Source organism: Ochotona curzoniae, unplaced genomic scaffold, assembly GCF_017591425.1.
Source record: "Ochotona curzoniae isolate NIBS_2020 unplaced genomic scaffold, NIBS_Ocur_1.0 contig_2927, whole genome shotgun sequence".
Classification (NCBI taxonomy): Eukaryota; Metazoa; Chordata; class Mammalia; order Lagomorpha; family Ochotonidae; genus Ochotona; species Ochotona curzoniae.
In genome coordinates, this window is record NW_024465654.1 from 1,065,124 (window position 1) to 1,084,523 (window position 19,400).

The 19,400-nt window shown below is 47.6% G+C and overlaps 1 protein-coding gene across 1 annotated transcript in view; it reads left to right on the forward strand.

Annotated features, from left to right (window-relative positions):
• The window catches only part of PRMT8 (protein arginine methyltransferase 8), a 69,255-nt gene that overhangs the window by 23,063 nt on the left and 26,792 nt on the right, over positions 1-19,400 (forward strand). The window contains exons 2-4 of the mRNA XM_040978998.1: positions 5,987-6,172; positions 12,524-12,679; positions 15,209-15,272. Coding sequence (XP_040834932.1) covers positions 5,987-6,172; positions 12,524-12,679; positions 15,209-15,272 — 406 coding nt within the window. The remainder of the gene's footprint in view (positions 1-5,986; positions 6,173-12,523; positions 12,680-15,208; positions 15,273-19,400) is intronic.

Here is a 19,400-nt window from a genome sequence, read left to right on the forward strand (position 1 = left end):
CAGTCAGCATATAGGGTTGGTTGAAGATTGGCTTCCCCTGGACATCAGGTGTGGCTGAGCAAAGAGTCAACCTTCCTGCATGTATTATCCCCCTAGGACTCATCCTTATGTCCCCCAAGTCTTTGCAGGACCATCAGTGGGCAACCGGAGAAGCCAAAAGCCAAGTTTTCAGAACTCTTCTTCAGGGTCTTTAATTGTGGCTGAGCACCTTTTATAGCTTCCAGAGCCATATCTGGATTCCAATTTAGGTTCCTTTTTGCCAACATGGAACCTGTAGGGCTTATACATTTATTCATTCTTTTGCAGGTCCCACACAGTCTTGCTGCCATAGGTGTTCTGCAGGAATTCATGGAATTAGAAGCATCACTCCACAAAGCTGAATTTCCAGGGCCTATAGGCTATTGCTGCTTCCCACCCACTCATAGCTTCTTAGAGTGGGCATGCCTGACAGCCAGGGGCAAAGTGCCATCCTCTCTGGATCATGGTCATCTTCCCTATTCCATGGTCTGTTGCCATTAAAAGGGATTTCATCCTCTCCCCCAAAATCCACTGAACCAGTTGTCTGACGCAACACATGGTCATGATGGACACTTTGTCAACTGATCCGAGTCTTAGGGAGTCCTCAAGGCAAAGGAAAACCTCATGGCAAAGGAGTTCAATGACAGCTAAGGGGTGCTAGAGGTTCTCGTGACCTTGATCATGCTGGCAGTTTCTCCTTAGTAAGTTCAAATGCAAAAGTCAGTATCAGGGTCAGTGTCAGACACAGAGACTTGTTTAGTTGCAGTGGAGACTCTGTGCTGCTTCCTGAGCACAGCACCCATCCTGGTAGAAGAAGCTCAGGGGGCTCTGGGCACAGGTGGACTTGGTTTTGGACCCTAGCAATGTAGGGGTCTAAGGTTCTCAGAGCAGGGGCAGTCATAGAATTGGAGAAGCAAGATCCCAGCCTCCTTACTTCATTGTCCCCTGTCCTTTTGGATCACCCCAGAGGACCAGGCCCACTCTCATTTCACTCTACCCTCTTTTCTCCTGGATCCTACTGGCATTCCACCCAGATGGTTTAGCAACAAGATGTCCGGCCTCACCTCAATCTTTGACCATACTGGTCCTTTCTCTAGGTCTCCTCTCTTCACCTTTGGACTGTTGCGGAGAAAAGAGAGAGATCACATTAGACCCAAGTGTAGGATGATAGGAGGAGTCTTTATTGCCCGAGTTTGGTAACAGTAGCTCCCACTACACTCTAGGAGCCACTGCACTGCATAGCAGAAATCAGTTTTTTTTTTTTTAAACTCTTATCCTTCAACCAAATTGAGAAACAAAGTTTCCATGTATTCAGTTATGAAATGCAGGAAGCAGGAAGGGAGCTACTGGAGCCCAAAGTTTTCCTGTAGGTAACCAACCTAATCTAGCACAATAGGAGGCAGGATGGGCCAGGTGCATACCACATCCACTCTGTCAATCAGCTTGAACGATGCAAGAGAAGGTGGGAAGGGTGGGGTGTGGAAACCTGGATTCCCTGATGTCTGCTGTCAATTAACCTGCCAAGCGGGTGCTAGCCATCAGCTGGCTGCACCCCATCACAGAACGTGGATAGGTTTTCACTGTGAAAATGTGACCACACCACTTAGTCTTCTCCCATGTGTTCTCCTCAACTGACGATTCATCACTTTGTCCTCAACATTTCTAATGACTGTCTGGTCATCTATCACGTGTGAATAGCATTGCTTTTATTTTTTTAAACTAACATTGCTTTGTGGGGGCATTTAAATGAACTCTTTAGTTTTTGCCTGCGTGGGTAGCATTGCCATGAAATTCTTACAGCAATGAATTTATGATTATCCATGACTCCTCCTTAGGATAAAACAGTATGTAATTACTGTGTTAAAGCAGTCGTGCTTTTTAACACTTCTAGTGGGCTTTGCCAAACTGCCTTCCAAGGATTTTCAATCTACTTATGTATCCACTAGAAGAATATAAAAGTGTTTATTTATTTATTGCAATGTTATAAAGGCAGAAGAGTTTTAGTCATTTTAAAGGGAGGAAGAAAATCTTATCTGATAATCATAGGTAGTTTAATTTTAATTTGCCCGATTTCTAGTGAAAGACAGAGTTAGAGAGAAGAGGGTATATCTTCCATCTGCTGGTTCACTCCCCAAATGGCCACCAAGGATGGGGCTGGTCCAGGCTAAAGCCTGGAGCTTGGAACTCCTTCCAGATCTCCCACATAAGTAATAAGGACCCAAGTAGTCCAGCCATTTTTTGCTGCTTTCCCAGGTGCATATTTGCAGAGAGCTGGATTGGAAGTAGAACAGCTGGGACTTGAACCAGTGCCCCTATGGGATGCTGACATCAGCAAGCTGCAGCTGATCTATGCTGTGTCCACAACACCAGTCCTAGAAATATCTTTTTTTTTTTTTAAATTGGTTTGTAAGAGCTCTTTCCTTATTAAGGGTCGAAGGCATTGTTCGCCATCTCCTCCTATGTCAGGATGCATTTTTCAGTTTGTCACTTGCTTTCCGATTGTGTTTATGGCCTTGATTGGCTGGAGCCGCATTCCTGTCTGCTTGCTAGACATCTTTTCTTATATGACTCAATGCCATTTCCAATCACACACATCCAGATTGAAATTCATTATTTCTCCCCGCCCCCAACTTGCTCTTCTTGCTGACTTGCTGATTTCTGTTAATGTCACCACCATTTTCCTACTCACCCAGGCCTGAAGTGTTGAAGTCATCTTTGATTCTGGCTTGCCTCTCTTTCCCTGCATTCTGTCAGTTGCCAACCCCTATCTAGTCTGTTTCTGCAGTCTCTCTGGCAGGCAGCCCCTTGGGCACTCCAGGTTCTCATTATTTCTTGGCTGGACTTTTTAACTCGCCTCCCAAGTGCATCCCATGCTTCTTCGGTCCCTCCACTTCTTTCTCTTCCCTGTTTTGACCACATTCATCTTCCTAAAGCAGAGCTCAAACAGTGAGCTCCCTGGTTACAACCCGGCAACATGTCCCCATCATCGTTGGTATTTAATTACCACCTCTTAGCCTGGCCATCCTTTCCTTGTCAGCCAGATTCCCCACCATCTCAGCCAAGCCAGCTCCAAGCGAGGGAGCTGCCTTCTTGCCACCTCACCCTTCCATTCCAACCATCCCTTCCTCCTCGAAGTCTGTGCCATCACCCCCCACTGACCAACATCTATTCACAGTGCTCTAACATCTTGCTTCACTGCCAGCTACCCCAGGAGTTCCTGGATCCTGGAACAGAACGCTGTTGCCTTTGAATGCCCGGAACAATTTGCTCCAACTTCTTTTGTAGAACCAGCCTTATTACAGTGCCTCTCAGAGCCATTAACGGTTTTAGGAACCTCAGAGGGCACAGCCCTTGGCGTCTTGGTTTCTGCCAAATGTCACAGGCGTTCTGTGGGCATGGCTGGAATTAGAAACAATGTTTTACACAGCTGAATGTCCAGGGATCGTGGGTCACTCTTGTTCCTACCTCCACATGTGCCACCCATGGAGAGATGGACACAGCTGCCCAGCCACAAGCAGGCTGTAAGCCTGAATGGTGACCTTTGGCATGGGGAACGGGGCCAGGATCACCTTTCCATCCTGTCATCTGTGGCTACTGAAATGGCTACCCAAACCCATTCACCCCGTTGCATGCATTGAAGATTTATTTGTTTATTTTTATTTGAAAGGTAGAGCGATAGAGAAAGGAAGAGAGAGGGACTATGTGGGAGAGGCAAAGAGAGATCTTCCCTCCACTGGTTCACTCCCCAGATGACTATAAAGGGCAATGGCTGGGCCAGGCTGAAGCCAGGTGCCCTGGTCTTTCAGCCGGGTGTCCTGTGTGGGTGGCAGGAGCCCAGGCACTTCCTTGGGTCATCTCTGGTTGCTCTCTCAGGTATCCCCAGCGAGAAGCTGGGGTTGGAATTGAAGTGGCCAGGGCTTGAACTGACACTCTGATTTGGGATGTTGGCGTCGCAGGCAGTGGCTTAAGCCACCACACCACAATGTCAGCTCTTTCATAGATGTTTAGTTAGCTGCCTGGGGGGTGTGACGGGGATGAAGCTCAGGGAACCTCCTATGGAAAGAAGACTTTTGATTCAGGGTTGATTGACAGTTCAGGGCTGGTGGGGGCCTGAGTGACCTTGACTTGAGTCTGATGCCTGGATCAGCTAAGAGTTTTTCTCTCCTTAATCTATTTAAACAGAGTCAATATTGGGGTCAGCCGTATGCAAAGAGCCCTTTTCAGCTTTAGAGGTGACTCTACAGCCTGCAAGGGAGCATACAATTGACACAGTCTATTTTTAGCCTCCTGGAGACCGTGACCAACATCCCAAGCTGGGTGGGCACACCTGCTGCATTCTAATGAGGCAGCCCCACTTGCTTCTCTTGCCAGCCAGCCTGGGATCTTGCCGACCTGAAATGTGATGTTGCTAAACTGGGAAGTCTGCTTGGATCCCAGAGGCGTCAGCCTAGATACGCTGGGAAAAGAGGGATCGTGACACTCTGCCGGCTTGTTCTGCTCCAGTCCTGGACACAGCCTGACTAGGGTCCCTGCCCACAGTGTGAGGGAGGGTGTGCCACTCACTTGGATTCTTGCTGTGGCTTTGTCCTTGAAATCTTCTGTTTTTCCCTTGCAGGAAATCAAGACAGTTAAGACTGTGCTGACCCAGCTCGCAGATGGGAAATTAGGGACACGGAACAGGGTTATGACTTGTACTAATATTAGTAATAATAAGGTGCTTGGAGCCAGGCACTGTTCTAAAGTCTTTATCTATATGCATCCACACAGCCTGCAAGTTTTTTGGGATGACAATCACTTTCCAAGGGCATGCAGTGAGTTTCAGGTGGAGTGGCTTGCCCTGGGGGTCGAGGGACGAACTCCTGTGCCATCTGCCTCCCATTATCTGTGCTTAACTTCTACTAGAGCCCTGATAGGATCTGAGATCCCGCCTGCCAGCTGCAGTGGGGCCGAGTCTGGAAATTGCTTGTTAAACCTCTGCCCTGTGTGTGGGGGCCATCCTGACACATGGGGTCTCCTACTCTCCTGAGGTGGGGATGGGGGTGGGAAGAGGTCTTCCCTAGCTCCTGTAGTTTGAGCTTCTGGGCCCTACCTGCTCTCCCTGGAAAAGCAGCTCTCTCAATCCCATCCTTTTCTCTTGCCTCTCCCTGAGGCTGGTGCAGTGGGAGGGTTGTGGTGGTTGGGATGGCAGAGTACCAAGGTGGGCAGCAACAGCAGCAGAGGGTGAGGAGAGGGGTAGCGCTGGGCTGGTTGCCAAGACCAGGGGAGTGAGAAGGACCAACATTTCATGGTGTGCAGGCAGGAGGTGGGCCACAGTACCGCAGGAGGTGCGGGCACTATGAATCCAAAGCCAGTGGTACAAGGTAACAGGTGTGACATGCAGATCCCACAGGGAGCCAGTGTTTAGAGACCCATTCCTATTGGAGTATGGCACTACCTGTGGAGGAGAGTGAAGCTGGGGGACTTGATCTTGCTGAACACTTTGGTTTAACAAACGTTTACCATGAGCTCAGCCTGTGCAAGCACTTTAACTTAGCAGTAGTTTGTCTAGCCCTCAGGACAGCTCTAGAAGGCTGGGGCCCCTTTATTCCCACTTTAGAGATGGACACCAAGAGAGGAATTAGGTGTCCCAAGTGGCACAGCTGGTAAGTGGCTGAGGCTAGATCTAGAACTCAGGGGACCAGCTCTGGACTGCACACCCTTCGCCACTGGGCATCTTAGCACCCAGTAAGGGAAGATATTATTTTCCTTGATTATTAGATAAGAAAACTTGTTGGCTTAGGCCACCATGGGTAAGAGCTAGGCCTGGGTTAAATCCAGTTCTCCTGGACCTCTAGGTGGTGAGCGACCTCTCCATCAAACACGGAAAGTCTGGAGGGATCATGCGTCCTTCAGGGCTGATTGGGCTCAGGGGAGGAGAGGGCGGGACTTCGGTGCCTTCATTCACCCTGGGTCCTTTTTTTCCTCGCAGGTGAGCAATCCCCCGGCTCAGCCCCCTCAGCCCGTGGTCCCGCCCAAACCTGTGCCCTGCGTCCATCATGTGTCCACCCAGCCCAGCTGCCCTGGCAGGGGCAAACTGTCCAAGCTGCTAAACCCGGAGGAGATGACCTCGAGAGATTATTACTTCGACTCCTATGCCCACTTTGGGATCCATGAGGTAAAGCATTCTGACGGTGGAGGTGGGGGCAGGAGGGTGAACCTGGACATGCTCCATGTGTCTGTTTGTCATTGCTATCAAGGTGGCATAGGTTCCTCGGACCCCTGACCCTATCCTCACCCATGGGCTCTGAGAGTGGCAGGGACCTGGGAGGCATGAGCAGGTGCAGGCGGGCACCTGTATGTCCCAGGACCAGAGAGGGAGTAGGGAGGAGCTGGGGGCTTGTTTTCCACTCCAGCACCCATATTTCCGTATGATTCTAACCCTGGATCACATAGTGTGGCCTGGAAGGTGATGGTCACTGCAAGAAGCTCAAATGTGCACATCCCAAATCATAGGGAAGTCTTTGCAATGCTTCTGTCTTGATCATTGATAAAGAATAAATACACAAAAATTCTGTAAGGGACGTGGGGAATTGGAGTGATGCAAACAACCTGATCTTTGTGGCATTCATATCGTCACAAATAAAATCGTTCAAAATAAAGAAAACATGTTCTTTTCAAGTGTCTGTGGAGGTGCTTACTGAAATAGAGCCGAGGCTGCTCACAAAGCAAATCTCAATTATCTTGAAATTGGAGTCATACAGAGTATGTTTCTTCTCATAAAGTTATATTAGAAACCAAGGCCACTGAGTTATCTGGTAAAATCTCCAAACGATTGGACATCAAGCAATATTTTTACCAATAACCAATGGACAAGAGGGCAAATCACAAGAATAATTAGAAAACATTTTAGATTAAAGGAGAGTGTGTACACAACATTAAAAAATTTGAAGAATGCAGTTAAAGCAGCATAAAGAGGAACATTTATAGCTTAAAATGGCTATATGATACCAAGAAAAAGTCGGTGATCAATGCTTCCACCTGACGAAGCTAGAGAAAGAAGAAAAAACAAACCCCAAGCATACTGAAGAAAAGAAATAATAAAGATGAAATAAGACAACAATGAAACAGAAAACAGTAAAAAAAAATCACAAATTTAAAATTTGGGTTTTGGAAAGTTGATTATATTGATAACAGTTAGCTAAACTGATTTAAAAAAAAAACAGAGAAAACACAAGTTATAAGACCATAAATGGAAGCAAGGGCACCATTACAGATACTACAAATATTCAGCAGATACAGTGAGAGACCAATGGGACAATGCTATGGCAATAAATCTGACATCTTAGAAGAAAGAAACAGATTTATTGGAAAAATATCTTGTCAAGGCAGACATAAAGTACATAGAAAGTCAAAATAGCTATCCATGAAATAAATCGAATTTATGATTGAAAAATCTTCCCACAGGCACACATACACACACAAAAATCCCAGGCCTCTGTGGTTTTACTTGTGAGTTCTAAGACCTTTAAAGAAGAAAAACACCAAGTCCCTACAAGCTTTTGCACTAAACACCCAAGTTGTGAATACAACCAAACCTTTGTGATGAACCCAGCATAACTTTGGTTCCTAGAGAAGAAATAAATGTACTTAAAAATGTCTGCAACAAAGTAGAGTAAATACAGCCCACCCCTATTTTAATAGGGTAATACTCTGTGACGAAGTGTTGGCTCACTATTCAAAACCCAGTTTTGGAGAACAACACATTCTTAGATCATAAGAACAATGTCCTATGCACTCAATACGTATAGAAAAATGTGTGGCAACACTCAATACAAATTCATGATAAAGCTCTCAGTACATTAAAAATAGAAGGGAACTTCTTTAGTCTGATAAAAAGACATTTATGGAAAGCCTACGGCTAAAATTATACTTGATGGTGACAAGTTAAATATTATTGGAACAAAGGAAGGACGTCTGTCATCTAGAGTTCTATTCAACATCGTTGCTGGCAGTTTCGCCAGTGTAACAAAGCAAGAGGAAAGAACAAAACGGAAAAAGCATACAGATAGAAAGAAGTCAGATTGCCTTTATTCACAAGTGACAAGGCCTTTTTGTACAGAGACAATTAGAGAAAAAAAAATAACCTTACTACAACTGGTATGTGAAGTGATCAAGGCTGCTATATGTGAAGACACTATACATACACGTGTGTGTTTGTGTGTGTGTATACAAACACATTGGAAAATATGAAAATTAAAATGCCATATGCACTGCAACAAAACAAAATATTCAGGAATAAGTTTCCTCTGCAACCTATAAAACATTTCAGAGGTAAATGAAAGAAGGCCTAATAAATGAATCTAATGTTCTTTGGGTTGTCAAACTCAATTTGGATAACATGACAACTCTCCCCAAATTTATCTTCAGATTCGGTGCATCTCTGATAGATCCCAGGAGATCCTGCAGGAATTCATAACCTAAATTATAAAATGTGAATGAAAAGACAAAGGACTTAGAAAAAGACAAAATAATTTTTACGAAGAATTAAGTCAAAAAGAGAACTACATTGGAAGAGCCTTACTCTTCCATTTCCAAGTTACTACTAAGCTATAGAAAGATATCAAGATGACCGGGCAGAGGTGCTTGGAGGATGCCCTCCATGGAGAAACAAACAAACAAGCATATAGATGCTTGTATCACAAGGTGAGTAGCTGAGCGAGAGCAGTGGAAACTGAGCCAAGGGGACACAGGGACTCAGCAGGTAGAGACCAGGCTGCCAGCACAGAGAGAGGGACCAGGAGCACTGGCAGCCAACCACGGCTGCAGGGTCCCATGTCTATGTCAGGCTTATAAGGCAGGAGGCTGTCAGTGACTCCAGTGCGGTTTCTAACCAGAGCCAAAGCCATAGGAGCTGACTGACACCCAAGCATGCATCTTCAGTACAGTTTTTCTAAAAAGAATTTACTTATTTTTATGGGAAAGGCAGATCAGATTTACACAGAGAAAGAGAAACAGAGAGAAAGCTCTTCTGTCCACTGATTCACTTCCCAATGGCCACAACGGCTGGAACTGAGCCAATCTAAAGTGAGGAGTCAGGAGCTTCTTCCGGGTCTCCCACGTGGGTGCAGGGTCCCAAGGCTTTGGACTATCCTCCACTGCTTTCCCAGGCTACAAGCAGGGAGCTGGATGGGAAATAGAGCAGCTGGAACATGAACCGATGCCCCATAGGATCCTGGCACTTGCAGAATGACTAGCAGAATGAAAGAATGAAAGAATGAAAGAATGAAAGAATGAAAGAGACTCAAATACACAAAATCATAGACAAAAGAAAAATATATTACCACTGACAGTGCAGATCATTGTAAAATATTATGGACAACTACATCCTAACAAAAAGAAATACACTTCTGGATGCTGATAGTTTACCAACACTGAATCATGAACGTATAGAAAATCTGAAGAGAGCAATAGTGAACAATGATATTGAGTTGATAGTAGGACAGGTCTTTCTCCTAGTGGCACCCATATGGGATCCCAGCGCATTCAAGGCGAGGACTTTAGCCGCTAGGCCATCATGCCATGTCCAAAAAATCCAGTGCTAAAATGGGCAGATGATACGTTTCTCAAAAGAGGAAACATGGATGACCCACAAACAGGGAAACATGCTCAGTATCATTCATCATAAGGGAGAGGTAAATCAATAATGAGATACCAGAATGAGTGTTATGAAAAAGATGAGGAGAAAAACCAAGAGCTGGGTAGGATGTGGAGAAACAGAAACAACTGTACACTGTTGGTGACAATGTAGCTGAGCACAGATGTTGTGAACAACAGAATCGAGGTTCTTTGAAAACACCAAAAACAGATCTGCCATGTGATCCAGCTTGCCAGTGTCTGGTCAACTCATGCATCCAAAGCAAATGAAATCAACACATCAACAGGAAAGCTCATTCCCATGTTTTACTGTAGCACTAGCCATAATAGCCAAGCTTAAGGGTTCAGTCTAGAAGCCTGTGATGAAAGGCTAAACTGAATGTGGATAGATACACAATGTAATACTATTCAGTCATAACAATTACAAGAACCCTACCCTTCGCAGCTAAAACTAGACACAGAAAAAGACAAATGTTGCATGTTCTTTCTCATATGTGAAATCTATAATAATAATAATAATAATAGATCTGAATGTAGCATTGTCATTACTGGAGACTGCTTAAGGGGATGATGCAAGTAGCAGTAGGGTAGAGGGAGATTGGATAATGCATTCCAGAACACGGTCGGGGAAAGAGAAGACGTTCTGGTGTCCCACAGCACAATGAAAGACTGTGGTTCACATAACTTACTGCATGTTTTATGAAGAGCTAGAAGAGAAGAGCTGGCACTCCCCAAATACAAAGAAATGATGAGGATATCTGGCAGGTGTGTGGCATTGTGGGTAATGCTCTGCTTGGCGGGTCTGCACAGCACACTGGATGTGGCTGCAGGTCCCAGTTTCGCTTCTGATTCTGACTTCCTGCTCATGCTCATCTTTGGGAGGCAGCAGGTGATGGCTCAAGTATTTGGAGCCCTACCACCCACTTGGGAGACCCAGACTGAATTCACGGCTTCTGCCTTCTGCTTGGGACAGCTCCAGCTGTTGCGGGCATTTGGGTAGGAAATCAGCAAATAGATTTCTCTCTCCCTCCCTCCACCTGTCTCTCTGCCTTCCAAAACAAACAAGCCAGCAAAGCAAATATTTTAAAAAGGGGAAATAGTAATGGAATGGAAATGACACTCACTCTGTTTTGATCAGTATGTGCTGTTTACGTGTGTTGAAATACCACAATGTAGTCAATAAAAATGTACATGCTAATATAAATAAAATATAGATAAGGATATAGTAATCAGGTTAGTGTTGAGTTGGTGTAAACAAAACAGATCCCAGAAACCATACACAGGGTTTTTGGGTCAGGTGGCAAATGGGATTCAATAGCGGAATAATAGTCTGCTCAACAAATGGTGCTCAAACCGCATTTTAAAAAAATTAAATTACAGCCTGTACTTCCTTCATACACAAAAAGTATTGGACACAAATCATAGATCTAAAGTAAAAGTCACAGCCATAAAATTTCTGGAAGAAAATGCAGGAGAACGTCCTTGAAATTTTGGGCTAAATAAAGGTTAGCTAGGGTACAGGAAGCACTAGTTGCAAAAGAACTGAAAAATTGGTCTTTGTCAAAATTGGCAGCCAATTTTCAAGGAAGATTTCCTTATTTTGGAAGAATTACAGAGAGGTAGAAACAGAAAGAGAGATACAGAGAGAACTATTTCATCTGCTGGTTTACTCCCTATGTGCCTTTATGGACAGGGCTGGACCAGGTTATAGTCAGGCTACATCTAGGTCTCCCCTGTACGTGGCAGGGCCCTAAACACTTGGGCCATCTTCTGCTGCTTTTCCTAGACCACAGAGTTGGATTGGAAGCAAAGCATCTTGGACACAAACTGGTGCCCAAATGTCATGTGAGCATCACTGGCAGTGGTTTTACCCGCTGTACCACAATGCCAGCCAAAACAACTGTTTTTCAAATGACTGAAGGAACACAGAAAGGAAATGAGATTGGGAGAAGGTATTCAAAGTATGGTATCCAATGAAGCACTTGTTTCTAGAATACACATCTTTACAACTCAACAAGGACAAGACAAACAACTCAAGAAGTGGACAGAGGGACCCTTGAATGGACATTTTCTAAAACAGCCTGTTCATGGAGCGGCAACAGACACATGCCAAACAAGATATGTCATTCAATGCTACCAAGAAATACAGTGGAAACTATAGCAAGATACAAGTTCATGGCTAAAATTAAAAAGACAGAGGATAGTAAGCTCCCGATGTGAGAAGCAGCTTAAATTCTCACACCCTGGGGTGAGGGCAGCCTACGATGGCATGACTGTTTTGTAAAATTTGTTAATTTCTCTTGAAATTAAGCATGTATCACATATCCTAAGAACTAGCAAACTCATTTCTAGTTCCTTTTTCAAGGAGAATGGAAACCTACATATTTCAAATAATTTATAAGAATATTTATAGTTAGTTTTATTCACAATAACAGAGTCCTGGATACAATCCAGTTACCCATCAACAAGTGAATGGGTTAATCAACGGTGGTAGGTTCAAATGATGCAATTCTATTCAACAACAGCCAAGAGCGGCAGTAAGAGCAACAACCCTTGGATGCCCACAATATGTGATGAATCTCAACACCTGTGTTGAAATTGACTTTACACTCAATATTCAATTTTCTTTGTTGTTTGGTAGACTGGAGCTGTCTTGGATCTGAGTATGTATTTCTCTTTCAACACAGTGCTGTCTTTCAGGACAGTGTTAGGAATGACACAGGTGGCTCCAGTCCCAGTTATGCAGCTGTGATCTACTGAGGCTCATGGAGATCCTGGGAAGCTGTGCTGGACTGGACAGGTGCCCGCGAGCCTGCTGACCACCCAGGCATCTTGCCTGCGCTGACCCTGCCTTTGCCTTTGTCCCTGACAGGAGATGCTGAAGGACGAGGTGCGGACGCTCACGTACCGCAACTCCATGTACCACAACAAGCACGTGTTCAAGGATAAGGTGGTGCTGGACGTAGGGAGTGGCACCGGGATCCTGTCCATGTTTGCTGCCAAAGCTGGGGCCAAGAAGGTGTTTGGGGTGAGCGTGGCACTCCCCTTCCCCTTCCCTCACCCTCCTGCAGGCCCTTCTTCCCTTTTGCAGGAGTCACACCCTAGAAGGGGGTGGAGAAAACCAGGTGAGCCCTCCAAGAGACAGGGAAAGCTCCTGTGACCAAAGTTTGCCTTTTGGCTCCTTGCCCTTGGCACCTGCTAATGTGGATGGAGGCAATGCATTTTTTCCTGAGGCGCTCCTGATATCATCACCTTTGGGTGCACAGTTCCGCTGTCAGCTGGAGGAGTGGCAGTTTGTGGTTATACTGCAGCTGCTCTGAGTTGAGTCTCTGGAGACATGGAGAAGTTATCCCTATGTTCCCATCTCTAAGATGGGCCCAGTGAGAGTCCATCAGGGACTAATGGGAGGGATGTTAAATGAATTCATCACTCACACAGGCAATTAGGACAGTGTCCAACCCGAGGCAAGGGTTCTGGGTCTTGTGGTGGTTGGGGGGGAGTGGGCAAGATGCAGCGGAGACCCCTCTTCCTTTATTGAAGGACAAGTGAATTGGTTTTCACTTGGTTTTAGCCAAAAGAGAAGCCACAAGCAAGTTGATTTTGACCTCACTGCTTTGGCTGCTACTGCGCTGCTAACCAAAGGTGAAGCTGACCTTCCCAGAAACTTCAGAGCCTTGCCTGGCCCCTGGCTGCACAGCAGCAATGCATGGCCTGAGCTGCAGAGTAGATGGGGTGTCCCACACCAGCAGGAAAGTGTGGGAAGGCAGGCAGGGCCGTGGGCTGCTGTTTGACCCTTGCAAAGTGGGGTGGACTGTGAGGGATTAAACCAGGACAGGTATAGTGGAGAGGAGGCTGGAGGATGCCCAGGGACCAGGGAGACCATAGGGTCCACAGGGCATGCCAGCTGGACGTGGGGCCTCCTGGTGGTCTGCAAGTGCTTCCTCCACAGGGTTGTCCTTTCCTTTCCCACCATGTTAGTGGTAGGGTCAGGGCCTAGTGGGAAGAATGCAGCCCCCCTGAGTCATCGGGGGCTCCAGCCAAGGAGCTGTCAGAAGGCGCCCACTCGGCGCCTCCAGCTGTGGGCACTTGGCACCATCTGTCTGCCTCCCGCCCTTTTCCCCAGCCGCTCTGCTCGTGATGGCGCCACCACATTTGGCTCCCCCGCCAGGGATGGCTCATTTCACAGTTTCTCCTGTTGCATGTGTCTCTGTCATCCACTGTTCAACTGTGGTGGGGGCCTGGGGTAGGAATTGGGGGAGAGAGAGAGACAGAAAAAGACAGAAGAAAAGGGAGAGAGAGCTTGCTGGAGACAGACTGACCAAGAGAATAGAAATGGAACACTAGAAAGACACAGAGAAAAGCTAGAGAAATGGCGCAGACAGGAAAAAGAAAGTGAAGGAAGGAAATAGAAGAGAGAGGGAGGAGGGACCTCCCATGGCTTTGGGCAGCTCCAGTACAGGTGCGTGACCTCATGTTGCTCCTGCCCCAGGTACAGCGAACAAGGGCATGATGAGAAGGTGCAGGGGGGCTGTATGTGATTGGGCTGCCTGGGCTGGAGACCCCACATTTTCCACATTGAATGCAGTCGCATCTTGCAGACCTGACGATGTAACGAGAGAGGAAGAGGAGGAGGAGGTGGAGGAGGACAGGGGAGAAGCAGAGTCCCACAGAGTGGTCAGAGCTCGGGTAGTTTTATGGGGCTTGAGCCCTGATCATGGCTATCCCCTCAGCTGCTGTTTGAGCTCAGTGGCCTGTTTCTGTGCCTGATGGAGGCAGTTGCCCCCTCCATGTCCTCCTGCTCCTATTTCCCTAAGGGATGGGTGCCAGGGCTAGTCTGAAGTGAGACCCTGAGTGTACATTGAATGGGGCTCCAGGGCATTAGCACAGGCCAGGCTGTGTTAAGCTCTAAACGTCAGTACTGCCACCCAGCCCAGTCTTCTGCCCTCCCAGAGTTCCTGCCCTCAAATGGCAGCCCAGGAACCCCTCGAATGCCTGGGATCCTTTGCTCTGGAAATGGAAGGAACTTGGAAAGACTTCTAGATGCAGAGGAGTGGGCTGTGCTACGGGTAGAGCCGGCAAAAGGCTAAGTGTGAGTCAAAGGGTGTGAGTGCCTTAGGGGGAGGGGAGGACCTCAGGATGGGCCAGGATTGGTGTTTGACAGGTGGTCCTCCCTGGAGGACCTGCTCAGATCTGCCTCAGAGGACAAGCATGAGGGCAAAGTAAGGATGATATTCAGGGAGGCCCACAGAGGGATCTCGGCCATGGCTGTGCCCTTGCACCCTCCCCGGCAGGCCAGTGGCAGTGGCAGGAGACCAAGACCCACCAGCTGTTCCTCAGACTCTGGCATGGTTTTCTTTCTCAAGGCATAGGCTAACCCAGAGCTGACTTGGAGTCAGGTGGGCTAAGTGTGAGTTTTCAGGCTGCCACAAAGCCAAGCACAACCACTGGCAGGTCTTAGACCCTCCTTGGGGCCTCTGCTTTTCTACCTGCTTGGTTGTGCTGGATGGGCTGCGATCTTCAGATTGATAGCTTACTCTTCTGTTCTGTGCCCTTCTAGATTGAATGCTCCAGTATTTCTGACTACTCGGAGAAGATTATTAAAGCCAACCACTTGGACAACAGTAAGACGCTCCTCCCCTTGCTCTCCGTGGGTGGAGGGTGTCAGGGGCTTGGGTGTTCCCATTTGGGGTGGAAAGGAGCACCAGATGATCTCCCCCACCCACCCCACCCTGAGGGGGGAGTGAGAGAGTTGGGGTTGAGACCCCCCACTAGCATGGCTGTGGTCCTGGGCGGATGAGGCTCCCATCCTCATACAAGTCCCAGCTTGCAGCAGACCTTACCTGCAGCGACATCCCAACTGTCCCTGCTCAGTCCTCTCACAGGGAGCAACTCGTTGAGTTCAGCACCAGCACAACCACTACTCAACCCCCTCCTCTTCCCTCTCTGTGAGCCCCAGCTCGGCCATCCTCCCCATCATCTGCCCAGGCAGGTCCTGGAAGATGCCAGGAAATACTTTTGCACTATCCGCCAGCTCTGCCACTGAAGTGGCTCCCTGGGGCATTCAGCTTCCGTGTGTCCCCTCCTCACCTTGCCTTTCCTCAGACTGTGAGTGACAGTCCTTAGCCCCTTCTCTCTGTTAGGGAAGCCATGGCAGTGATAGGCCATGGGGGCCGGTCCCTGTGCCTGCACACACTCAGTGGCTTGGATACAAGGAGACTAGAAAGACTGCCAGACTTGAGACCTTGCTGGGCGGGGAGGACTGGGAAAGACTGGACTGGGGGCTCTGTTCTGTGCTGGCTAGGCAAGGAGTGGGACGGGCTGGGGCACCTGGCAGGCAGCCTGTGTTTGGCAGTGAGCAGGGAAATATTACTTAGATCCTCCTGACCTCTGGCTTGTGCCTGACCCCTTTTGGCTCAGTTAGGTGGGGGGGAATCACTTCTCTTCCATGTACTCAGAAAAGTCCTTGACCTTGGCAGGGGAGTCTGATTGGATTACTAAAGATAAAAACAGAACAGTTTTTTTTTCTTTTTTCCCCTGCAAGGATGAGACAGCCCGGCATGGCAGGATTTCCTCGGCCCGCCTTCTCTCCAGCCCTAATGTGGTGTATTTCACAGAGGTGAAAAGCTAAGGCTGGAGAGGTACTTAACTCACTTCTAACCTAGGCTCTGGCTCCTGTACTCCTTTCCAAAGTGTGTTGATGGCCATCAGTCTTGGAGGAAAATCCTTTCAAGGAGGGTTGGGCAGGTACAGATGGATGTGGAATCAGTTTCTGTTGTGTCCCATCTCTGAGCCCAAAAAGGCTTCCACAGGGCCGTTAGGCCAGCTCTGTGGGCCTTCCCTTGCATGGTACCACCTGACTCTGAGGCTCTGCCCAACCCCTTTACATCTCTTTGTCTCAACTACTCTCCTTCAAGATTTATTTACTTATTAAAAAGCAGAGTGACAGAGAAGAATAATAGGAAGGGAAAAGAGAGCATACGCGACATTTCTCAATCAGGCTGTGATGTGTGGAGCCAGCTGGCCTCCCCATGGGAGTCTCACCTCCTGGGCTGACTCACCAGGATGGACACATGCTTTCCTGGGCAGCTGGGACATGTGGTTTTCCCTTCCCCCGTGTCCTGGATTCTGATGGTTCAGATCCCATCCTGACCTCCTAAAACAAAGGCCTGAGAGCATCAGACCTTTGCCCCCAGGAGGACAGCCAGCCCCACACCTGTGTTCCTTCCTTGTCTTCACCCTATACTGAGATCAGGACTCCAGGCGCAGGGACCTTTGTAAAACACACTGTTTATTTATATCTCCGTGGGGTGGGGGTTGTCACCATAGGTGGGTGGAGCTGCTGAAGCAGCTCACTCAGCCTTGGCAGGTGCACTTGCAAGAGGACAGCTTGACTGTGCCCATGCTTCCATGGAAATGCTTTTGAAATGCTGCGACAGCCAATTGTGTGGGCCTCAGGAGCGGAGGTGGGGAGACATAAATAACAACACAGGGCACAAAATACCTGCTACTCAGAATCCATAGCTCTCTCCTTCCCACCTCCGTCCGGCTCCTTGGGCTCAGGTCTCTCACATGGATGTGCACACCTGCAGGAAGGCACCTGAGGCAGCCTTCACGTGGCTCGTTCCACACATGTGGCCCCCATACATGTTCTAGTCACTCTTCTTCAAAGGGTTCCCTTATGTGTTTGAAAGGCAGAATGACAAAGACAGAGAGAAGGCTTCCATCCACTAATTCACTCCCCCAAAATAGCCAGGCCAAGTCAGCAGACAGAAACTCCATTCAGGTCTCCCATGTGGATGGCAGATGCCGCAAGTGTTTGGACCATCCTCGTCTGCTTTCTTGGGCACATTCACATGGATTGGAATCAGATGTGGAAGAACATCCAGGACTCAGCATGGGATGTTGATCTCTGTGCACCACAGCCCTGTGACTCTTCCTTGACTTAAGTACTATTTATTTCCTCTCCTTCTGACATGGAAACTAGTGAATTGCCCAGATGCCTAAAAAGGCAGATCCATTATGCAAAATGATTAGGAGCTCTGAGATTGATGGAATTTTTATAATGCCAGAAACAAACTATCATAACCGATTTCTTCCTCAGGAAGTAAAAGGCGAGGAGTGTGTCCCTGTGCTGTGTGCTTCTACTTACGCACGTCACACGGCATGCACGTCACAGGTGAAGGAGCCCGTAAGAGGGGTATGAAACAGCCAGCACAGGCAGTGGACTGAGGGTCTTGCTTACAGGGAGGCAGCTGCCAAGCGCCTTTCCCACCCAGAATCCCTACTTGCTCCCTTTTGGAGGGAGCTGTGTCAGCACACAATTGGGCTGGTGGGTTTACATCAAGTGCCTTGTACAAGGCTTCACACATTGGAGGGCACAGCCAGCAGCGGAGAGGCTGGTGTTAGGGGGATGCAGCTGGAGCTGCCACGTGCCACACGAGCATCTTGTGTGTGCGTATCTGCCAGTTTTCGGTATCAGCTGCTCCACTTCCGATCTAGCTCTCTGCCAGTGTACCTAAGAAGGCAGCAGATGATAGCTCAAAGACTTGGGCCCCTGCCACCCACGTGAGAGAAACTGAGTTTTTGGCTCCTGGCTTTGGCCTGGCCCAGACTTGGCTGTTGCAATAGTTTTGAGTAGTGAACCAAAAGGTGGAAGATTATTCTTTCACTTTCTCTATAACTGCCTTTTAAGTAGATAAAATAAACAAATCTCTAAGATCTTTAAGAAAAGGTCAGTGGAAATGAAATTTAAAAAGAAATTTATTTTGGTGAAAAAAAATTGAAAACCATGCTTGTGTGTGTTTTAAAAGATTTGTTTATTTAGCTTGACAGAGTTACAGGGGGCAGGGGGAAGGAAGGCAGACAGAGAGAGAAATCCTCCAGCCACTGGATCATGCCCAAAATTGGTGCAATGGCCAGAGCTGGTTTATTCCAAAACTGGAAGCCAGGAGTTTGTTTCAGCTCTCCTACATGGATGCAGGGACCCAAAGCCTTGGTCTCTGCTTTCCCAGGCCATTAGCAGGGAGCTGGATCGGAGGGGAGCATCCAGGGTTTGAGCCAGTGCCCATACGGGATATCAGTGCTGCAGGTGGGGGATTAACCTTATAAGGCACAATGCCATCCCTATGCATTTCTATGAGCTTCTGGAAGAACCGTTATGTGCATGGGTTTCACGATTCTGTGTGCCAAGAGATGCTTGTATGTCAATCCCAAGTTCCATGGAATTAAAAAAAAAGGTGTTCTCCCCTCCCCGCCCCCAATGATCCTACAGGGAGACAGATACAGAGAGAAATTTGAACTGTTGGTTCACTCCCCAGATGTCTGCAGCTTTTGGTGCTGAGCCAAGCTAACTGTGCATACTGGGAACTCAATGCAGACCTTCCAAGTTTGTGGGAGGGACCCAAGTACTTGAACCCCATCTCCTGCTGCCTCCCAGGGTGTGCATTAGCAGGAAGCCAGAACTGAGTTCAGGCACGTTGGTAACAGAATAGAGGTGTCTTAAGTGGCATTTAACTACTAAGCCAATTGACAATCCTTCCAGGTATTAACCAGGATCAGTTACAGTCATTTAGGGTTAATGTTCTTCACCTTAATAATTCTGGACCACAGGATCCAAGCCTCAATATAAAGAACATGTGATTCTGTGCTTCTTTAGCATCCTTCATGGCCATCTTCCATTCTTGGATGTCTTTCCCAATGGGGAGCTCATTGCCAGTTATCCAAGGATCTGGGATTGTTAGGAAGCTCCC